Consider the following 21,677-nt stretch of genomic DNA (forward strand, 5'->3'; position numbering starts at 1 on the left):
AGATATCACTCTAGCAGTGATACCTTGTAATAAGTGAATACTCTTTATCGTGTGTGGGTAATTGCCTTATGTCTGCTCATCCATAAATGATAAAAGAACAAAATTGCTAAACAAATAAAAATTAAGTAAATAAAGGAAATTATGGAGTAACATATTTATATGCACTGCAGCAAATAAACCATGGTGCTAGATATTTTGTACGCTAAGGAATGATTATGTGAAAATGGCTCCAGATTTTATATAAATTTTAAGGAGCTAGGACCTTTCAGGTAAGAATTTCTGTTTCAGTGACATTCACCTGTCTGGTTTTGCATCCTGAAGGAAATGAGGACATCTGTTAGAGAATTCCTGGCTGGCCAGATTGATGCTGAGGCAGGTCACCACTGTCAGATGCGAATGAGATCTTGAAAGATAATTTTGCAACCATGTATGATCAGAGCTACAGTGAAAGATAGCATTAGAGAATCAAGCATTTAATAAGCTGTGGGTGAAGAGAAGACATGCTACAGACATATCATGACGGGGGGAAAATCCTCAACAACCCACAGTGATTTTTCTCTTTACCTTTTTAGTGAATTTTTAGTATCTTGTTCTCATATGCTTAATGTGCAAATAGTATCCTGTTAAAAGGCGTATTTTATGTGCATTTATGTATTTTATGGGTTTTATTGCAGTAGCTGTAACAGTTAGTGTTGAAGAATTCTCTTATTGTTTGTCACAAATCTATAAGTGATCACTGGATATTGCTTAGTAATAGATAGATGTTGTATAATAAAGCCATTGCACAATATTTAACACAGCATTACACTGCAGCAACACATCAATATAGACAGATTCTGAAATCACAAAAAAGACAAGTGGTTTCCCCCAGTATTCATCATATTATGTAGGTAGAGAATATCTTTGATGTGTAATAAACCTACATTTTGAGTGTGATGTATTGATTCCATAACTGAAAGCAGTTTTGGTACAACAGAATACAGCTGTTCATAAAGTATTTGGCAAATGATGCTTTGCTTTTGCAGTGAGCTTCACATGCCAAACTCTTTAGGAATATCGTTGGTGTCACTAATATTCTGAATAATTTTGGTTAGTGTACCCTTGAAATGACCTTTTGAATTAGTGGTATCTTAACATGAATTTTTACAGTAAGTAGTACAAACATCATTCCAGAATTGGAAGACATTATTAGACAGGTAGAAACAAAGAATGAAACAAATTTTTATTAAGATTTTCTCTTCATCTGTGTACACTGAATTAATGGATAGTGTTGAAATGAGGTTTCACATGTTCCAGCTGCCTCTCAGTCCAGAATAAAGTCCAGTTGAACAGGAAATTATGAATGTAAAGCTTAAGGTGAGATCAGCAGAAGAAGATTCTTGCCTGTTAGCTCTGCTGTGGAGACACTGTGTTAAATCCTGGGTTAGTTGCAAAAAATGATAAAATTCGTGGTTTTCTCTCTTGTCCTGTACTATTGTTGGTATTCCCTGTTGGAGATTTCAGTGTTTTGGAGTCTGAAGTATGGACACCAAAATGTCCAAATGTATGTATTGTAAATTCCAGCTTGCTTGGAGTGCTGCAGAGCAGTTGTCTTTCTGTTGTGCTGCAGACCTTTTTTATTATAGAAAGGAAAAGTAAGTTATTCCCTACAATTTTTTAAGTAACTTCTTACTTGAAGGGGATTCTGTATTTTTTTTTCTTTCAACCCCTTTCTGAAAATACGTTTAATTTCAGAACTGTGGTCTTCAGCTGGAAGTAGGGGAAGCTGTTTGGTTGTCCATAGAGCAGTTGAAATGCAGACTTGTGCAGCTGCTTTGACCTGTTACAGGGGTCCTCAGGGAAAAAAGAATTCAACAGGTATCACACAGGGAGAACACCTTTCTTTGCCCTTTTGTGGGATAGGGTGTAAGGTGCCCAGCCAGAGTCACACAGAAAATCCAGGTTGTCTCTCTAGGTGTAGTTGGACAGGGTTTCACCTGTACTCTCAGAAATTAGTTTCTTGTATCAATACCTGGCAATCATCTTCTGTTAGTGGCCAACCAGCTTGTGTCAATTTTTTCCCACCTGTTTATTTCTGTCAGTACTGTGCTGAGAGTCTCCCTCTCCTTTCATTTCTTTGAAAATCCTTCATTTATCACTTTGGGAGTATGCACTCTTTGTGGGGAGCAACATCGTTGTCCAGCAGTAATTGCAATTGTGGTTAAAGCTTTGATACTAAAATGGATTATCTATAAAACATTTATGAAGGATGTGTACTTCTGTAGATACCCTTGTGTCATGGACCTGATCCTGGAAATCCATATTTGTGTGAGAGTTGAGGATTGCAGCTTCTGGTTTCGTTTTGTACATCAGTAGTTCATAAATGTTTGTGTTAGGAGTGATTTTTATATTTGATAATGGAAACAGCTGGAGCATCATGGTTGGGAAGAGCAGCTACTTCTGCAGATGGGTTTATGAGCAAAATCCTTCCTGTTCCTTGCAGCACTGCCTGACCTGCCAGCATTCTGTCAGCCATCTGCACGGAATCTTGGAAACACAGTTGGAGGACCTGCTCCTATTTCATAGTTCGATCAAAACGTAACTTACTTATCAAGACAGGAGTTGATGTGTCTATTTTTCTATATGGGATTTAAAAAATTCGGTAGAACCTGTAGCCTCAGGTTTTCTGGTTTAGCATGGGCATATCAAAGTGAGGATTGGTGCTGCTGTTTGTCTTAGCATGGAGAAGTTGGTATAAATTGTGGCTGTTTAGATGAAGAAATGCTAGAAAAGTCCTTGAATAAAATGCTGTACTGATCATGTGCTGCTGAGAGTCTCCAAGTACAATTTGCACTTGGGCTTAATTCCAAAACTGTTAATGTGAGCTACAGAAGCCAGTAAAGTGATGTAATGTAATACAGATTTAACCCTCTCTATATTGTTACTCTCCTCTGAAAGAAATATATATATTTAAATAATTTAAGCTTTATTTATTAGGTTTGCTGCCTAATTACCAAAACGAGGACAAGCTCCAAGGCCCAGGGTTATATCTAAACCCCAGTATTTTTTCCTTTGTAGGAAGACAGAGCTGTTCCTCTGTGAAGGTATTGAGGCTCACATCAGCATGGAGTGTGTAGTGAGAAGGAGACAGTGCAGTCTGGTGTGATTTAATCACTTAAAAATGAATATTGTTTTATGTGAGAATATAAGAGCAGGAGAGCAGTGACCAAGTAAGGACCTTCTGATCAAAATGGAGCACAAGAAGGAACTGAATGCAGTGGAGTCAGGGACATGTGTCCTGGGAAGAATATAGGAACACTGCCAGATGTGTAGGGTTGGGATCAGGAATGGTAAGCCTCAGTTGGCGCTGGATTTGGCAAGGGATGTGACAAAAACCAGAAGGGCTGCTACAGGTACATTAGTAAAAATCCAGATAGAAATTGGGCTTCACTGCCCCCTGAATAAGGCAGGAGAACTGATGACGTGGAGAAGGCTGAGGCACTCAGCAATTTTTGTCTCAGTTTTCACAGGTTGTTCTTCCCACCTCTCTCTACTCCCTGAACATCAAGGCAAGGATGGGGGGAGCAAAGTCCTTCCCATGGGAAGAGAAGGATGTGCTGGAGACCACCTGAGGATCTGAACATCCACAAGTCCATGGGACCCCAGGCAGTGCATTGCAGGGTCCTGAGGGATTTGGCTGATGGAACTGCAGAGGCACTCTCCATCTGGCAGTCATGGCAGTCTTGTGAAGCCCTCAGAGATGGGTGAAGAAGGAATAAGGCCTCAGGGATACCTTACTGCAACCTCTCAATACTTAAAGTAGATTTATTAGAAAGACCTTTTACCATGTCCTGTAAGTGAAAAGGACAAGGGACAGTGGTTTTAAACTGAAAAAGGTAGATTTAACTTGGATATAGAGAAGAAAATCTTGCCTGTGAGGGTTTTGAGAAGCTGGTACAGGTTGTCCAGAGAACTGGTACAGGTTGTCCAGAGAACTGTGTTCAAATTCACAGTGAAATCACAGTGTTCAAATTCATCCTTTATTTTGGATGTTTTGGGAACAATGCAGGGTACTTGATGCCTTAGTTCAGTGTTTTTGTAAAATCTCAAGGATCTCTTCAAAGTGAAAGTGAGTGTTGTAAATATGCTCATTCAAATACAAACTCCATTTTCTGCAAGTTTCTATATAATTGCTATATACTTTTCAGCGACATATCTTGTTGTTCAGATTTCTGAATTTAAACAGAAAAATGATTTGCATTCTGGCTTAAGCTTTAAAAAAAGTGATTGAGTAACTACTCTGTAGAAACTGAGACTTTGAAACTACTTTTTTTTCCCCTTCCATCTGTTTAGAAATTTATTTTTATGCCATTACATCATTTAAACTGTACAGAAGGAATTAGTGCAAATGATTCTTGTGTGATTCTACTTTTTGTTGCTGGTATTTTGTTCTCTTTCTCTGTTGTCTTGTGTGTCTGCTCAGTGTGATGTCTATGTTGCCATCTATTGCTGGCAGTAGAAATGTGTCCACAGGCATTGGATAACCAGTGGTATTACTAGACTATGTTACTATTTTGTTAATACTATAGACTCAAATTTTGAAAAAACAGTATCACGTGAATTCACAAGAAAGAATAAAATGAGAATCTAGTATATTTCAGCATAACATGTTTTCCTCAGTGTTCAGAAAGGGAGCTGTTAGAGATGATAGACTTATTGATACCAGAATTGATTTTTTTTTTTAAATTAGCTACCTCAGCCCATAAATCATGGAACTGAGGACATTGAACTCTCTTTCTGATTGATGTTTTCTTTATAGGCTACAGAAAGTGAGATGGGAGATGTTGATTTAACGGGTCTTCCAGAAGCACCTGTAGACTCTGAAGATGAAGAAGAGGAGGAGGATGAAGATATTGACAGAACTTCTGATCCACTTCTAGGGCGAGATGTTGTCCGAGAGTGCCTTGAGAAAGAGCCTGCAGATAAAACTGATGATGACATTGGTGAGGAGAAAAAATGCAGCAGTAAAATTTACATAAGGCTACTTCATGTGACATCTGTAAGAGAACTGTAACTGAAAACTCTTTATGAGTTAATTTTCAATATATATCTTAATAATTGAATGATGTCTCACTTTGCTCTATTGATGCTCTTAATTGAATGATGTCTTCTTCTCCTGCTATCTGAGAGAGTATTTTTTCTGAAAAGACAAGTATTTTGAAGTCTTTGTGATGCACAAGATGTGAGGTTTTACAGCCATTGTATGCGTTGATGTAATGGGACAGGTTGCAAGGTAATTTTGACTGCCTGAAACGGTTGAAGTAGTTATTAAATAGCAAATAGAACATACTATTACTGAGTGTAGGTATACTTAACTGTAAACTGCAAAATAGTTAAAATGAAGATAATTTACTGCAGTGTTTAACTAGAAATTGGCATGAATTTCAATAGCAAAATTTTCTCTCTCCTGTACTTCAGATTGCATCTCTGAACACTGGAAAATAATTTCATGCTCCTGTCTAGCTTATAATTACTCTACCTAGGGGTATTTTTAATTTTTCCTAATGTTTGAAGCTGAAGTGCTTTTACTCTTAGCTAGACTGCTACCCTGGGAGCCAACAGAACAGCAAGGCTGTGGAGCTGAGTTCTGGCTGTTGATGACAAAGTGCACACTGGGCTCTTTTAGCCACAGGCACTAATGGGAAGTGTAACACCATTGAACACTTTTCAAATAAGTTTAACTGGAGTTTAATATACTTGTGGAGAGTAAGGAATCCAGGGAAACCCTGGCCTTGCAGTCATCATACCAATGTTTCCTTTGTCCAACAGAACAGTTATTGGAGTTCATGCATCAACTGCCTGCCTTTGCCAACATGACCATGTCTGTGAGGAGGGAGCTGTGCTCAGTGATGATCTTTGAAGTCGTAGAGCAAGCAGGAGCCATCATACTTGAAGACGGCCAGGAAGTAAGTCTCTGCTGCCAGAAGAGGTGTTAAATCAGTCAGTAGTCAGGCTCTGATAGGTGCCCTGAATCAGTGTGTTCAAATCTCTCTCCCTGCTTGGATCAACACATCTGAAATGGCATTTGCTGTTCATCCCTTCAGGAAGGGGTGAGGTAGACTCATATCTGGTAGTGACTAAATGGGTACCCAGGGAAAGAATGTTCATTCTCACTAAATGGTACAAATCTATCATAGCAATTAGCCTACTTATTAAGAAAGCAATCTATTCATCAGCACTTTGTCTTCCGGAATCAGTTCTGAAGTGAATGAAGAGAGCTAAAAAGCATTCCTGTTTAGTCTTGATCTTCTGCCTTACAGTGAAATTTTGATGAATTAAATGTTGCAGAGAGGTAGTGATAATAAACTAGAGGCTACAAGAATGAGCCTTTCTGAGATAAGAGCTTACAAATGTTGTTGAATTGGCTTCACTTTTTAATTTTCTTTTCCCTTCCTCTAGCTTGATTCTTGGTATGTTATTTTAAATGGCACGGTAGAAATCAGCTATCCTGATGGGAAGAGTGAGAGTCTCTGTATGGGAAATAGTTTTGGGATTACTCCCTCTCTGGACAAACAGTACATGAATGGAGTGGTCAGAACCAAAGTAGACGATTGTCAGGTAAGGTTGCAATTCTGTATAACTACCCCTTATTTTTAAGCATCTAATAAAAGAGAACAGATTGGAATGGGTCTGGAGAAAGCTACAAAGATGCTCTGAGAGCTGGAGCCCCTGTGCTGTGGAGACAGACTGGGAGAGTTGGGGTTGTTCAGCTTTGAGATGGGGATACATTAATATTTTAGATACTTTAATCACTGTTGTTGTCCTTGGGAACAGTTCGTGTGTATAGCCCAGCAAGACTACTGGAGGATTCTGAACCATGTGGAAAAAAACACTCATAAAGTGGAAGAAGAAGGAGAAATTGTGATGGTGAAGGAGCACAGGGAGCTGGATCGCAGTGGAACCAGAAAAGGGCACATAGTTATCAAGGTGCGTTTCTTTCTACGCTTTCCATTAATCTATTAAATTTATATTTATTAGTAAATGGGTAAAATTTCAGTTTAAATCTAGTATACATATTCAGTTTTGTCTGTGTCAGCTCAAAAAACTTGATTGGAAGGAATGTGTATTAAATCCCAATTTATTTCCATTTCCCATTTAATGAAGTTACACACATTGTAACCTCTTTAACACATACATTGAATTTTGTTTTGGGAGCACCCTTTGGGGTCTTTATGACCTTTTTTTTTTGTAATCCGAAAGAGGAACTTAAACTGCTTACTAAAAAATAAAATGAAGGGAAGTTACTAATTGTTTCACCCAGGTGTTACCTATGCAAAATGTCAGGGCTGAGGGAAGCAGGAGGATTTGATTTAAATGTGTTTGGTGCGTTTTATCTTGAGTTGGCCATAACTGAACTTTCTAAAGGCATTATACTGTTAATGTGGGTTTATGTTGAATTACTCTTTAGGGAGAGGTAGTGATGAGAGATATCAGTTATTTCTTTCATTTGCTTTTTTTAAGGCAACACCTGAGAGACTCATCACGCACTTAATAGAGGAACATTCTATTGTGGATCCAACCTACATCGAAGATTTTCTTTTAACATACAGAACATTTCTAACAAGTCCCTTGGAAGTTGGAAATAAACTCTTGGAGTGGTTCGCAGTGGATAGCCTCAGGGACAAGGTTGGTTGGAGTCTAAGAAATTAATATTTCTGGTGAAAATATATTTAAATTGATCCCTTTTTGTATTGCTGATAAACTAGGGTAAATAAGGCCAGGTTCCAGTCTATCTGTGTGTGCACATTCATTAAAAACCTTGGTAATTTTTACTTCTATAATTGCAGTTTGTTGACTCTTAGCCAGTGTTATGTGTTCTAGCCTTGAGCTGAGGAAGTCCAACATACTGTCAAAACACTGAATGTTTTGTATAGGAAGTTGTGTAGGGTCTGCTGTGGTTGCTGCTTATCTTCTTACCTCTTTCCATGCTTTTTGTTTTGGCAACTATTGGTTTTTAATAAAAGGAAAGGTAAAGAGAAGTGTGTCACCAAACAAAAGCAGAAATTGTGTAATTTTAGAAGAGAAACTACTATAGACTTGGATTTTTTTTTTTTTTTTTATAATATGGGTGGGTAATATAGTTGTCAGACGGACTTTATCGTGAATGGTAGTGACTCTGTAGCACCTACAGAAGCAATCTGAACATTTAAAATTTCTTGGAAGAAAGCTTTTTATTATCACAACTAGAATTTCCTTTAAAGAAATTATTAGGATGCTTTAAAAGATGATTTTCATGAGCCACGTCAGGAAGGCTTAGCTGAAGATGGATTTATGCATCAGTAATACTGGGTGATGTAGCCAGTATTTTTTAGGTATAAAAATACTTGGTTTTTTAATTTTTCATTTGCTTCCACAAGTAAAGGGAAAGAGAAGATGATTTCAAGTGAAAATGTCTTTTTCCTATCAGAGACAGTAATCCGTTTATGTTCTGCCACTTCCAAGTATTCCTCTGTGTTTATAGATTAAAGCTTATAGAAGAACCATAGGCACCTTTATATATATACATATATACACATAATTTATTTTGTTTTTACAGGTTACCAGAGTAGTGTTGCTGTGGGTGAACAATCATTTTAATGACTTTGAAGGAGATCCTGCCATGACTCGATTCCTGGAAGAATTTGAAAAGAATTTAGAAGATACGGTAGGAGTGAAAAAGAATGAGTGTCACATTTTCTAGTGCTGCGTATTTCATTTTTTGAGTGTTACCAGTGCCTAACAGCTGTGGTCTCTAAGTGTAACAGTTAGCAGGTGGCTTTTAACATTGGATATATTTGTTCTTAAGTATAAATTAGATATAAAGGCCATATAAAGTAATAACTATGGTACTCACTTCAGAGTTTTTGCATTTCTGCAGAAGAAGATAAGTTTCTTTAGTAAGATCTGAAAATCTGGCATCAAAAACCCATTTTCTGGCACTTGGGGTATTTTTCATAACTGTTTCTTCATTTCTAATAAAAGAAACATTGCACTGCATTTTGTGTCTTCTGTGTTACAGAAAATGAAAGGCCATCTGAGATTGCTGAATATTGCCTGTGCTGCCAAAGCAAAATGGAGACAAATCACCCTGCAAAAGCCTTCCAGAGACTCTCCCCTGTTTTTCAGCCTTCTTGGAGGCAGTGACAAGGGGTTTGGTATTTTTGTAGAGACTGTGGAGATAGGCAGTAAAGCAGCAGAAGCTGGACTTAAACGTGGTGATCAGGTAAAAACAATTTTGTTAATTTAAAATATTCTTCTTCAGCCACCTTCTGGTTGTTCTCAGCAGCTGTGTACACACTGGCAAGTGTGGGAATGCCACAGCTCAGCTTCCATTTATATCTGTTAAATGGGTTTCTATTAAATAGTTTTCAAAATATGTAAAATATTTAAATATTACAAAAACAGAATGGGAAAAGAAACCAAGTTATGGTTATTCTTTACGTTGAAACCATCAGAGTGTTTTGTGGGATTGATTCTCATCTGAGGTGTTTGATCCCAGCTCACTGGGGGAGGTGGAACTGTGACAGGTCACAGTCAGTGAAAATGCAGCTTTTGAAGTGATATTAGATCTGTGGTTCATGATCCACCATTTTTGATGAATTGCAAGAATATCATGTTATCATAGAAAATAAACTTAGTGTTTTTAAGTAAAAATGGAAGTCCTGACTTATTTACAGGATATAACTTCTCTGACGTGAAGAAAATGGTTATTTTACATGGAATGTTTTCCTTCTGTTTTTGTTCTATAAAGATGATATGGTAATTTCTGTGAAGTTCTTACTATGCCTGTATTTTTTCACATTTGTATTTGTAAGTCTGTCAGACACATATTCTCCTAATACTCCAATGTTTATTTCTTAAAGATAATGGAAGTAAATGGACAGAATTTTGAGAACATTACCTTTGCAAAAGCTCTGGAAATCTTAAAGAATAACACACATCTCTCCATTACTGTAAAAACAAACATTTTTGGTGAGTAGACTTGATATATGATACATTTTCATGTGTGAAGGAAAAACTTCACTCTTTCTGGCTTTATAAGTGCAACAAAATTCCACCTTCTTTTTTCCAACTTGCTCTTGAGGTGAGAAGTTGTGCAGAAGTCCCCTTGTTGCACCTCTGTTTGCTTGGATAAGTTCTCATGTGCCAAGGGCTGCATGTTGAGTGGCACAGAGCCAGCACAGGCAGCTCTTCAACTCCCTGAGAAATCCTCAGATGACTGTTTAAGCTGATTTAGTGTCCCTCCATGCAGTAGGGCTGAAACAAAGCCAAGGGATCTGGACCAAAATATTTTTGCCAAGAAACAGCAAAAACGTAAGACTGGGATTTTGTAAAACTTTTTTTTTTAATGACTGTAAGAATGAGAGGATAAATTACCTTTATAATTGAAAAGGGGATATAAAAAGTGGCATGGCATATAAATATTGGCTTTTAATTGTCATCATGAATATAAACACCTAAATACCTCTTTTAAATCTCCGTAAAATCATCTGGTTTTTTTCCATAATCTTGTTCAGGCAAGAGAATAGCAGGAGCTATAGGAAGCAGGAGACTGTGCACAGGATAGTTCCTTCCTCCATAGTTGTATCCGTATTTTCTGATGGTTTTCTTTTCCTATTTCCTTCCTCCAGTTACCTGCCCTTGCTCGCTATTGATTCTTTTCAATTATTATACTATGTTCATCACTGTGTAGCTAAAAAGGTTCAAGCCCTCAGCAGTTGCTTATTAGCATAATACAAAAAAGCTTGAAACAAATGGAGTCACCAGTGATCCAGACTAATGTGAAATAAAGCATCACTATAACTGAGACAGTGATAGGTTGTTCATCTGTGTTATGAATGTGAGCAACATACATTTACAAGTGGGTTTTAATTTCCTCCTGCTAGCTGATAGAATTTCAAGGTGATTTCTCTGACAATTTTAATGAATTGAAGTCTTGAAGCTTTTTTCAACAGTGATGCTTATTGTCCTGACTTTTTGAGTGTTAAGTGTTTGGTACTGACTATGAACAATTCCTGTTACTCTGTTCAAATCCATCTTGGGAAAGCTTGTAGCCTTAGCTTTTATTGTACTGCAGAAATGTACCATTTAATTGGACTTTCTGTACAGAAAATCTTGGTTGCCTTGCTCATAGGGACAGTCTGAGTAATTTGCTTTGTTTTCAGTTCTGCATTCTTCCAGTATCGCCACATTTCCAACAGAAAATACTGAATTTCTGACTTGAAAGATTTTCAAAAGATTTTTAAAGGATATTTGAAAAAATAATTGATGTTGACAGGACAGTTTGGACATTTTTTTCCACTTTATTCATGTGGAAAGAAACAGAACAAAGCCTTTCTAATTTCCACAGAGTTCTAGCTTTGAGAATGTCAGTGTGGGTTATAGACTAGCTTAGTTTCATAAGTGTAGTAGGAAATTTGATGCAGCTTCTGTTCAGTAGTGTTGGTAGTAAGCAAACAAAGTCAGTTTGGGAAAATATCAATCAGTCTGTGTTGTAGTTAGTCTTCAAGAAGCATGTGCACTCCATTGCCTAAAAGATGCAAACAAAAAAGCCAATAAATGCATAATGCTTATTGCCGTGAATGCAGTGATTCCTTATTCTCTCTCTGGGCTGTGGGAAGTAAAAGGTTTAAGGGGAAAAGAAGACTTCATTGTGAAGTTCTGAGTGTGCAAAGGTTGCTCACAACAACTGTGTCTTCTCTTACAGTCTTTAAGGAGCTGCTCTGCAGGATAGGGCAGGAGAAGAATGGAATTCCACATATTCCAAAGATTGCAGAAAAGAAAAACAACCGTTATTCTATCCCAGATATGCCTGGAGATGTGGAACAGATGTTTCCCCGTGAAAAAGGAAACAAGAAAATGAAAGCAAACACTGTATCTGGTGGAAGAAATAGAATCAGGAAAATTTTAGACAAGACCCGTTTTAGCATCTTGCCTCCAAAACTGTTCAGGTTTGTCAGACTCTTCCGTCAAAAAGTAACAGTTTCTCATTAGGTTGTGATATTTTAATTATAGAATCATAGAATGGTTGCAAGGGGATTAGGTTGAGAGAGAGCTTAAAGACCTTTAAGATTATCCCATTCCAACCCCTCCCATGAGCAGGGGCACCTTCTCTACACCAGGTTGGCCAGAGCCCCATCCAGCTTGGCCTTGGACACTTCCAGCCGCAGCCTCTCTGGACACCTTGTGCCAAGGCCTCACCACCCTCACAGGGAGGACTTTCTCCCTAACATCTACCTAAAACCTACCCTCCTTCAGCCTCTGGCCATTAAGAGATACCAATTGCTTAGTATTTCTAGTCATTATATCCGTGTTGCTTATGTTTTATAAAAAACCGTGGCATCTGCCCCGTGAATGCAGAACAAGACCAAAATACCTTTTCTCTCCTGATGAACCCTTGCAAATCTTTCTCCCCATCCTTGTTTTGAAAGCCTGTCTACAGATGTAATTAAAAGAGCCGAACACCGTTATTCTTTGTAGTTTCATTCATGCCAAGGTGAGTGGAAGGAGTTTAATGCAGGTAATTGAAGCAGAACTGTTTTGCAGTGATGGCAGCGTGAGCCAGTCGCAGGACGACAGCATCGTGGGGACGCGGCAGTGCCGGCACAGCCTGGCCATCATGCCCATCCCAGGCACCCTCTCATCCAGTAGCCCTGACCTGCTGCAGCCCACAACCAGCATTCTGGATTTCTCTAATCCTTCAGGTAAAATGGCAGCTTGGGGTTGATTTACAGGATGGTTAGCTAGGCAGCTGGGTCGGGGGGAAAATCACAACTGTTCCTAGCATCACTGGTGCTGAGTTCAGTTGCCTGTGCATTCTGTGGGCCTGACAGGGCCAAACTGGAGATGTACTGAAAATCCACACTGCCTGAACCTCTCTTGCCTACTTTTTTTATGTAATGTGGGACTTACTTATTTTTTACAAAGAAATGTATTTTGCCACTTCTGAGAGCCTTTAATTAACTGGAGTAAAATTTGCTCTGGTGGAAGGAGATTGTCTGCCCCTTTTTCCTTTGCCATCTCTCCTTGGTGCTTTGTCTTGTCCATCCTTCCATCTGTCAGTATATATTTCAAGCACTATTGTGGATAGAGTAGGACTGCCATAGTCCCAGCACAGTGATGTTCATGTTTCATGATTCAGTGGTATGTCTGTAATCCTAAAAGGTGTTTTGAGATAAGTGGTCTGGGCTTTCATTGCTGTTGCTGTAGGAATCCGGTTTATGGGGTGGCTGCAGGAGGCATTTGTTGCAATATGCAGCTGCCTGTAAACATGTCTTGTCAGAATCTTTTTCCCCTATTATAAGTGTAAGTTCTGTACATAATGACATATTCCATAAAGTGTTTTGTGACTGTGACTGATGTTTGCATGAATCTGCAGATTGCCCCTTTAAAAGGGATATATATCCTATCAAATGCATAAATACCCATAGCAAAAAAGTTCCCTTTTTGCTGCAGTTCCAGATCCTTGCTGTCTGCATGAGAGCTACACATTTTTCTAAAAATCTTCATTTATTACTTTGTAAGTTACCACTTAATATGAGATGATGGTAACTAGTTCATCTTGGATAGGATCACAGAATGATTTGGGTTGGAAAGGACCTTTAATGGCCATCTATTCCAACCCTCCTGCCATGGGCAGGGACATCTTCAGCTGTATCACTTAGCTTTACTTTAAGCTTGCTGTAACAAATGTGCTGCCAAGTTGGAATGTCAGAGAAGACCAAATTATTTCTGACAGCGTACACTTGATAAGTTTTGTAAGCATCTCAATCTTGATTTGGTGTTGATACATTTTTTTTCTTTTTCTCCTGTGTGCAGCTGTTGGGTTTTACTGTAAGTATCCTCACGAAAAGCATCCTGTAGACCTTAATATTGCATGGCTTGCCTGTAAATTTAACACTGTCAGATGTTGCACTGACGTAGTTATTACTGTAGGGCACTGGATGGCCTTGTGCTCTGTAATTTTCCTTAAAACAAATCCATAGGTTCCTGTACAGGCTCAGTGCTCTGCTGAGGCTGAGACCTGCATTTTAGTCCCATTTCTGCCCCCAGCACACTGAATGACTTTTGGCAGGTTCCTCTGCTTCTCTGTGGCTTTGCTTTAAAGGGATGAAGTTGCTTGTATCTCTCTCACAGAACTGAAGTTTCAGAGGATAACAGTTTGAGATTTAGTTTTTTCTTATGTTGTACTTCATAACTAAAGTTCTATGCATGCCAACTTGAAATGTGCTTTGTATTGTCAAAATGAGCTGAATAATGCATAAAATTTTAATTTAATAATTTATGTTTGCCTGCTTAAAAGCAAAGACCATGAAGACAGAAATGTGCCTGTAATTTATGTTTCTTATCTGTCACAAGTTACATTGTTTTGGTTGCATGGTTCTTTTCTCTCTCTTTTTTTCTTTTTTTTTTTTCATTTTTCTCCCCAATTAAATTTCAGCTTTCAGTTTTACATCTTGAGTGTGTTCTGGTTTTAGGTATGTTGATACCAAAGTATAGATGTTTCCCTCTTCTGTTTCTTTATTATCACTTTTATGTGTGCAGTATTTCTCTAATTATTCAAATGTCATTTTCACCACTTTCACTCTGAAATAAAGTATAAAATATTATTTCTCCCTTATATTGTCCCTGTTTACATATATATTGAACTTCTCTTGTTCACCTAGATCCCAGCTTCTGAAGAGAATGTTCTGATAACGTATTGATCATAATCATGAAATTGTTAGAGGAGTTAGTTTTCCATCAGACTTTTTTTAGCCCATGTTTTTGTCCATCTTAAAATGTATTTTCAACTGATGTTGAGCCTTTCTTTTTTCCAATGGGTGGGACCTTGGTGCCAGATCACAGATTACCTGTTTGCTTTTTACCTTGAAATTCCTTCTACTTGTGCCCATAACACCTTTAGTCCAGACACAAGAGAAAGCAACCCCAAGGTCACTGCCCTCAAAGATCTTTGTTGCCTCCTTAAGCAGTCAATTTGGATGGAGGAAAATGAATGTGTAGGCAGTGGGGTGAGCAGCATCTAAAACTGTGCTCAGAGAGCAGCTGCTGGGAGTGCCTGAAGGATGTTCTGCCCAGCAGGAGGATTCCTTGGGCAGAGGGACCCCTGATCATCACCAGTGCTCCAGGGAGGTCACATGTCTCAGTCCACGGGTTTGGCACTAATCACTGTGGTTTAAGGGCTGGACAAATAGCAGTGAGAGAAGAGAAGGGCTGTTTGGGATGCTGCTGCTTTAATGACAGCCCTTCCCTTCCCTCACTAGGGATCTCTGATGCAGGAGTTGTGGCACGTCTGCCTCTGGTGTGGTTTTGGAGAGCTTCAGGCTCTGAAGCCTTGGCTGAGGGCTCAGCAACAGCCTCTCACCTTCTCAAGTCTGCAGAAAAGTTGTTTAAGTCTTCAGACTTCAGAAAAGAGAAAAACTGGGCTTCCTGTGCTTGAAATTACTGTCTATTTTGACTCTTGACATTTTTTTTAAATCAACTTTATTTTGAAAATCAGACTTTCTGTAATAGAGCAAATTATTTGCAGTCATCAAGCTATGAATTAAACACGTTTCTATAGATATTTATCTCCTGCTGTAGGCTGCGTCAGATAAAACTGTTCTCTAATGCATTTATAATACATAAAATGTGCCATAAAAATTACACCAGCCAAAGAATTAACTGCTGGCAGCAGCTTAATTCCTTCAAGGGGAAGAGGGAGCGTAAAAGCTCCCTAGTTCTGAGAGCACCCAAATCTCCTTTCCTCTTCATATCCTCCCACCCCAAGCCCATCCATCCATACTTGGTAGCTTCCTATCTCTGGCTCTCACGGACACAAGAGAGCCAAAGAAGGAATGATGCTGCCAAAGTTCTTAAAACACACTGGGAAGGAACAGTGCACTGTCTAGTTACATACCTGGATGTCTTATACTTTGATTGGGGCCAGGGAATAGTAGAGTAATTGAGTTGTAGAAGAGTAGAGAGGAGAAGACTCTGCTTTTTTCCTTACAAAGATGAAGAAAAAGCCAGAGTGTTCTAAATATTTTTCAAGTCCAGCATGTTTTTTTTTTTCCCAGAAGCTGGTTGGTTTTGTTTCCTGATGATCAAATGGGACAGTAAACCATAGAATCACACAATGATTTGGCTTGCAATGGGCCTTAAAGATCATCTAGTTCTATCCCCTACCTTCCACTAGAGCAGGTGCTCCAAGCCCCGTCCAGCCAGGTGTTGAACACCTCCAGGGATGACGAGTCCACAGCCTCTCTGGGCGACCTGTGCCAGGGCCTCACCCCCCTCCAGGGAAGAGTTTGTCCCTACTATCCAATTAAACCTGCCCTCCTTCAGCTTCAGCCAATTCCCCCTTGTTCTATCGCATGTCCTTGTGAAATATCTCTCAAATGACCTTGTGTCTTTTTCAAGGGAAAAGTGACTTCAGACATTAAAGGTGTTACTTGATCTTTTTTTAGATATTCCAGATCAAGTGATACGAGTTTTCAAAGCGGATCAGCAGAGCTGTTACATCATCATCAGCAAAGACACTACAGCAAAGGAGGTGGTGAGTCATGCTGTGCATGAGTTCAACCTGACAGGAGCCCCGGAGACCTATTCCCTGTGTGAGGTGTCCGTCAGCCCCGAGGGTGTCATCAAACAGCGGCGCCTCCCGGACCAGTTCTCCAAGCTGGCTGACAGGATTCAGCTCAATGGACGGTGAATACGCCTTCTTTTGGTTTTATTTGGCCTTCAGGACTGAAACGTTGCATGTCGGAAAAGACCTTCAAGATAACAAAGCCCAACGTCAGGGAGAGGTGTTTTAATTAAACTAGATGGGTGTCTGTTGGAAGTACAAGCTAGTAAATGCCAGTTGCTTACATTTCCCCCTCTTCTTTGGGTCACCTTCCTCTTCTGCACCCAAAAATCTCTCCCTAAATCTACAGCAAGCTTGCTTGATGACAGCTAAGTTTAGCAGATCAGGAAAATGTATATAGTGGTTTACACTTAGAGGAAAAGGTTATATTTGTTTTGACACTTTCCACATGTACTTGAGGATTAAAGTATACAATTAATTTCTTTCTCAGTGTCATGCTGCAGTGAACTGATACTAACCTGAGATAAATTCTTCCATTTTTAAGTAAACTGTTCTGAATGTTTCTGAAATGTTAAGTGCTTTGGTTTTATCTGATGACCTGATCCATACCAGAAGAAAGTTTATTAAAGTAAAATATTTTGTAGTTGTCTTTGCTAGGTGACAGAGGGAACTTATGAGTAATAAACTTTTGTGTATCTGAAAGTGATTTACCTAGGACCATGGAATGAATTTTCCAGATATATTTTCGTTTCCTGAATACTCCGTGCCTCATGCAAATATTAATATACCACACTAAATTTATAGAAAAAAAAAAAACACTAAATTTGTGTAAGAAATTTAGAAATATATTAACGGAGATCTCAGGACTAGTCTATTTTAAAATGTTATTTTCACAGCTGAATTTACAAAGGAATTAGTTACAGATCTTTTTCTGAAGGCGAACACTACAGCATATTGCGGAGTACAGTGTAAAAATAGTAACAAAGAGCTTTTGAAATGTTTGTTTACTTAAGTAATGGTGTTATTTTCCATTAACTGAAGTACAAGGTTGTGTTGTCCCTTGTCTCTGTAATGCTCGCAGTGATTGGTGCAGTTCAATGTCTTTGTGTTCACAAACCCTCTGAAGAGCATCTCTAATGTGTTGTTGTTACTCAATTATGCTTCAGGTACTATCTGAAAAACAATATGGAAACAGAGACCTTATGCTCAGATGAGGATGCTCAAGAGCTACTCCGAGAGAGCCAAATTTCCCTCCTGCAGCTGAGCACTATTGAGGTGGCCACTCAGCTTTCCATGCGGGACTTTGAGCTATTCCGCAACATCGAGCCAACGGAATACATCGATGACCTTTACAAGCTGGACTCCAAAACAGGCAATGCTCACCTGAAACAGTTTGAGGATGTCATCAATCAAGAGACCTTCTGGGTTGCCATGGAAATTTTAGCAGAACCCAACCAACTCAAAAGAATGAAGATTATTAAGCATTTCATTAAAATTGCTCTCCACTGTCGAGAATGCAAGAACTTCAATTCCATGTTTGCAGTGATAAGGTAAAATACTTCCCGTTTCTCAGATCTGATTGGTGCTGTCACAGGCAATTCTGGTAATCCAAGCAGAAAGAAAAGAAATGGGAATATCCTGTAGCCTGTGCACTGTCCCCTCAGCGCTTCAGTCCTGTTGCAGTGCCAGGTGTGACAGTCTCTTTTTCACTGGCACCTTGTCAGGGCTGCAGCTGTGACAGTACCTCACAGGAAAAGAGAAGATGGGTACAAAGCACTGTTTGATTGATGAACTGCAGAAACCTGCCTGAGCATTATGTAATTTTCTGTGACTTTGGCACCCAATTTCCCTTCTTTTTGTCAGTCATTGTTACTTTTCCAGGGTGCACCGAGTCGTAAACGTGATGATGAGATTACTTTATTTCTTCTTTCCATTGTAAGGACTTCCTCAAATCAGTTTTGTTTTGGCTTAATTTTCCTTCTCATTCTTTCTTGTCATCTGCTTACTTCTCTATTTTATTTTTTCCCCTCTTCAATTGCACATTTAAGCTTTCTCTTCTGATTTATATGGAATGCTGCTGCTTTAACAGCATGAGTTCAGCATTTCCTGTATCTGCAATTATCTTACACCCAGCCTTTACTGTAGGAAAAAAAGGCACTGTGATTCATCAGACAGATCTGGATTTGTTCTGTATCCCAGCAGCATTGTCAAAAACACCATTTTAAAATGTTTTCTTCCATGTCTAACCAGTTCATCAAATATATTGACTTGTGGTTAGTCATTAAAGAATTCATGAGTCTTTGTGAAGGGTACTGGACAGTCATTGAGACTGTGGCTGCTCATTATGTGGGAATACACACATGGATACTGATTCTAATTTTTATATTCTGCTCCCTAATTTACATGGTTTATTGTAAGTAAGGAAATAACTCTTTCTGCTTCTCAGTCCAATCAGGCCATGTAAAAAAAAAAAAAAAAAAAGAAAAAGGCAAGTAAATTAGTTTTTGCTTTACTCTTATTTCCAGAAGAATCTATTTTTGTTAGCATATGGCACAGGGGTTCTTTTCTTGCCTTGTCCTGCACAGCAGTTTGGTGCCATATGTCTCATGAAATATGAAGGTAACCGTCCTAATGAAGTGTGGAAAAGAGGAGCTGTGGGCTGGCATATGTTTGATCTTTTCATGTCAGGGAAGGCTTTGTTTGGCATAGCACGAAGAGAAATTTGTCTAGAAGATAAGCCAAATACAAAATAAGTGTTTGGGAAAAAAAAAAATTATGAGCTCAGCACTGTTCTCATTTTCTGTGAAATCATTGGTTCACCTCATGCATTTTTTACAATTTTTGTTCTTACTGTGGCATACGTTTTTACAGGAGAGAAATGATTCTTAAGTAGATGTCAGTCCTGCATTACAGAGGTATTATTCTGGCAGTAATTCGAAATGTGCACCTTGAGCAGTCCTGGTTTTCACAGTCCTGTTTAAACAGCAGAGGGTTATTGTGATGAGCCTGCTATTCACCCAGCTTCACAGTCAGCCTTGGGAAAGTTCTTTTTAATCCTTAAAACAACCCCCCAACCCTTCATGTCCTTCTGAAAGGTATTCCACTCAGAGCTAATAATGAAATGTTTCTGCCTTGCAGTGGGTTAAATCTTGCACCGGTAGCTCGTCTCAGAGGCACTTGGGAAAAGCTACCCAGCAAGTATGAAAAGCACCTCAGAGACCTTCAAGATCTTTTTGATCCATCTCGAAACATGGCAAAATATCGCAACATCCTCAGCAGCCAGAGCATGCAGCCTCCAATTATCCCACTTTTCCCTGTTGTCAAGAAAGATATCACATTTCTGCATGAAGGTAATGTCAAACAGAGAGAAAATAAATGAAGCTCTGAATGTACCTCAGCCCTTTCTTCAGTGCTCAGTGTGTCAACACGTGTCTAACGAAGCTGCCACCAGTAGGATGCTTTTGAGGGATCCTTTGTAGGAGTAAAATAAAATAGAACTGGGAATGCCTAATGGAAGAGACTGGTCCTAGACAACAATAAAAAATAAAACATATTTTTAATATTTTGAAATCTATGCTGTAATATTCCTCAGCTGTCCTAAGGTTTAGGGTGGAAGCAAAGGTAAGTGTGCTGTCTAGTAGCTACACTACAAATATCTTCTGTTACAAAAAACTTGTTGCTATAATGTTGCCAGGTTTTCATTCTGTGCTGTGGCATGCACACAGCTCCAGTGGTACACCTCCTACTCTTGTTTTCCACATTTTCAAGGGATTTTGTTGAAATGTTTGCATTTTGTTCCCTTTATACAAAGTCCTGTTCACAAGTGGTTGAGGTGAACCATTTCCAGATATGCTTAATTCTTGTTTGTGATGGTTCAGAACTATTTGAACTTCTTTCCTAATGTGAATGTTGTTAAAATCAATTCTGTATTTGTATTATTTTAACATTATGCAATTGAATTTGGACACAGTTCACTTATTCCTTTTGCCTCCTACTAATACTTGTTTCTTTAGAAATAGATTAACAAAAGAATATAGGGTAGTCCAAATGGGCCTGATTCCGTTAGTGTTTTGTGAGAGCATCCTGTTTTCTTGATTAAAAAAATCGTGTTGATTGTGGGACAGGGAGGGGAGAAGGGTAACAAGAGAAGAACTAGAAGCACGATGGCTGTTCAGAAATATTTATTACGCCTCTTTCTTTTTTTCCCCCTCTTATGTGCGTGTTTGAATTATGCAGGCAATGACTCCAAAGTGGATGGCCTGGTGAATTTCGAGAAGCTCCGGATGATTGCCAAGGAAATCCGCCAAGTTGTCCGGATGACCTCTGCAAACATGGACCCGGCTGTGATGTTCAGGCAAAGGTGTGCAGTGGGAAGGGAGCAGCTCTGAAGGGGTCTCAGTGTGGGGGGATCTGGGTCTCTGTGCATCTGTTGATATTTCATTGTGTGCCTCATCATTGACATCTGCCATCAAACCACAACCTTTATCAAACTGTGGCGAAACAGTTGGTGCTTCCCAGACCTGCTTTGAATGACTAATACGCCAATTTATTACCTTTAAGAAACACAGAAGAATAAGTTCTAAATTTAATGATACGCATTTCTGCCAAATAAAGTGTTAGTGTCAGTAGAGTTTTGTGAGAGGCATAATATTATGGGATACAATATTTAGATAAGAGAGAGAGAGATAAAAACACCTAAACCAGTGATGTATAGATCTGAAATGTTTCAAAACAAAACTCCACTGATAGCATATTAAATTCAAACTAAATATTTTTTATTTGTTCTCAGCACAGCTTGTTCCACCTACATAATGTTTGATATGTTCAGGCTTCAGCAGGTGGAGGGTGTTTTCTTGGCTTATTTTTCCTATTTTTTCTTTTTATCTTAATGCTGAATGTCATCAGGCTTAGTGTTAACAAGTGCAGAATAAAAGCAACATAGCTTCTAATCTGGTGCTGACTAGCTCCAGATTTTATTTAGTGGTAATGAATTATTTCCTGCATCTCTATTCTTCCCACTGGCTGTGCTAAAAGCATCATTGGCTCTGTTGTGTCCATACAGAGTCCTGATCCCATAGGTGTCTGTGGGATG

The 21,677-nt window shown here is 38.9% G+C and overlaps 1 protein-coding gene across 5 annotated transcripts in view; it reads left to right on the forward strand.

Annotated features, from left to right (window-relative positions):
* The window catches only part of RAPGEF6 (Rap guanine nucleotide exchange factor 6), a 118,378-nt gene that overhangs the window by 73,865 nt on the left and 22,836 nt on the right, over window positions 1–21,677 (forward strand). For 4 of the 5 annotated variants that reach the window (XM_066329010.1, XM_066329009.1, XM_066329007.1 and 1 more), the window contains exons 8-21: window positions 4,799–4,982; window positions 5,809–5,945; window positions 6,439–6,597; window positions 6,814–6,966; window positions 7,501–7,665; window positions 8,576–8,683; window positions 9,038–9,241; window positions 9,882–9,990; window positions 11,726–11,969; window positions 12,565–12,722; window positions 16,467–16,707; window positions 17,752–18,135; window positions 19,724–19,935; window positions 20,822–20,945. In XM_066329010.1, coding sequence (XP_066185107.1) covers window positions 4,799–4,982; window positions 5,809–5,945; window positions 6,439–6,597; window positions 6,814–6,966; window positions 7,501–7,665; window positions 8,576–8,683; window positions 9,038–9,241; window positions 9,882–9,990; window positions 11,726–11,969; window positions 12,565–12,722; window positions 16,467–16,707; window positions 17,752–18,135; window positions 19,724–19,935; window positions 20,822–20,945 — 2,582 coding nt within the window. Of the gene's footprint in view, window positions 1–4,798; window positions 4,983–5,808; window positions 5,946–6,438; window positions 6,598–6,813; window positions 6,967–7,500; window positions 7,666–8,575; window positions 8,684–9,037; window positions 9,242–9,881; window positions 9,991–11,725; window positions 11,970–12,564; window positions 12,723–13,836; window positions 13,852–16,466; window positions 16,708–17,751; window positions 18,136–19,723; window positions 19,936–20,821; window positions 20,946–21,677 lie in introns of all 5 variants that reach the window. The other variant, XM_066329006.1, reaches the window with a different exon arrangement.

The sequence above is a fragment of the Sylvia atricapilla genome, chromosome 14 (assembly GCF_009819655.1).
Source record: "Sylvia atricapilla isolate bSylAtr1 chromosome 14, bSylAtr1.pri, whole genome shotgun sequence".
In the NCBI taxonomy this organism is placed as follows: domain Eukaryota; kingdom Metazoa; phylum Chordata; class Aves; order Passeriformes; family Sylviidae; genus Sylvia; species Sylvia atricapilla.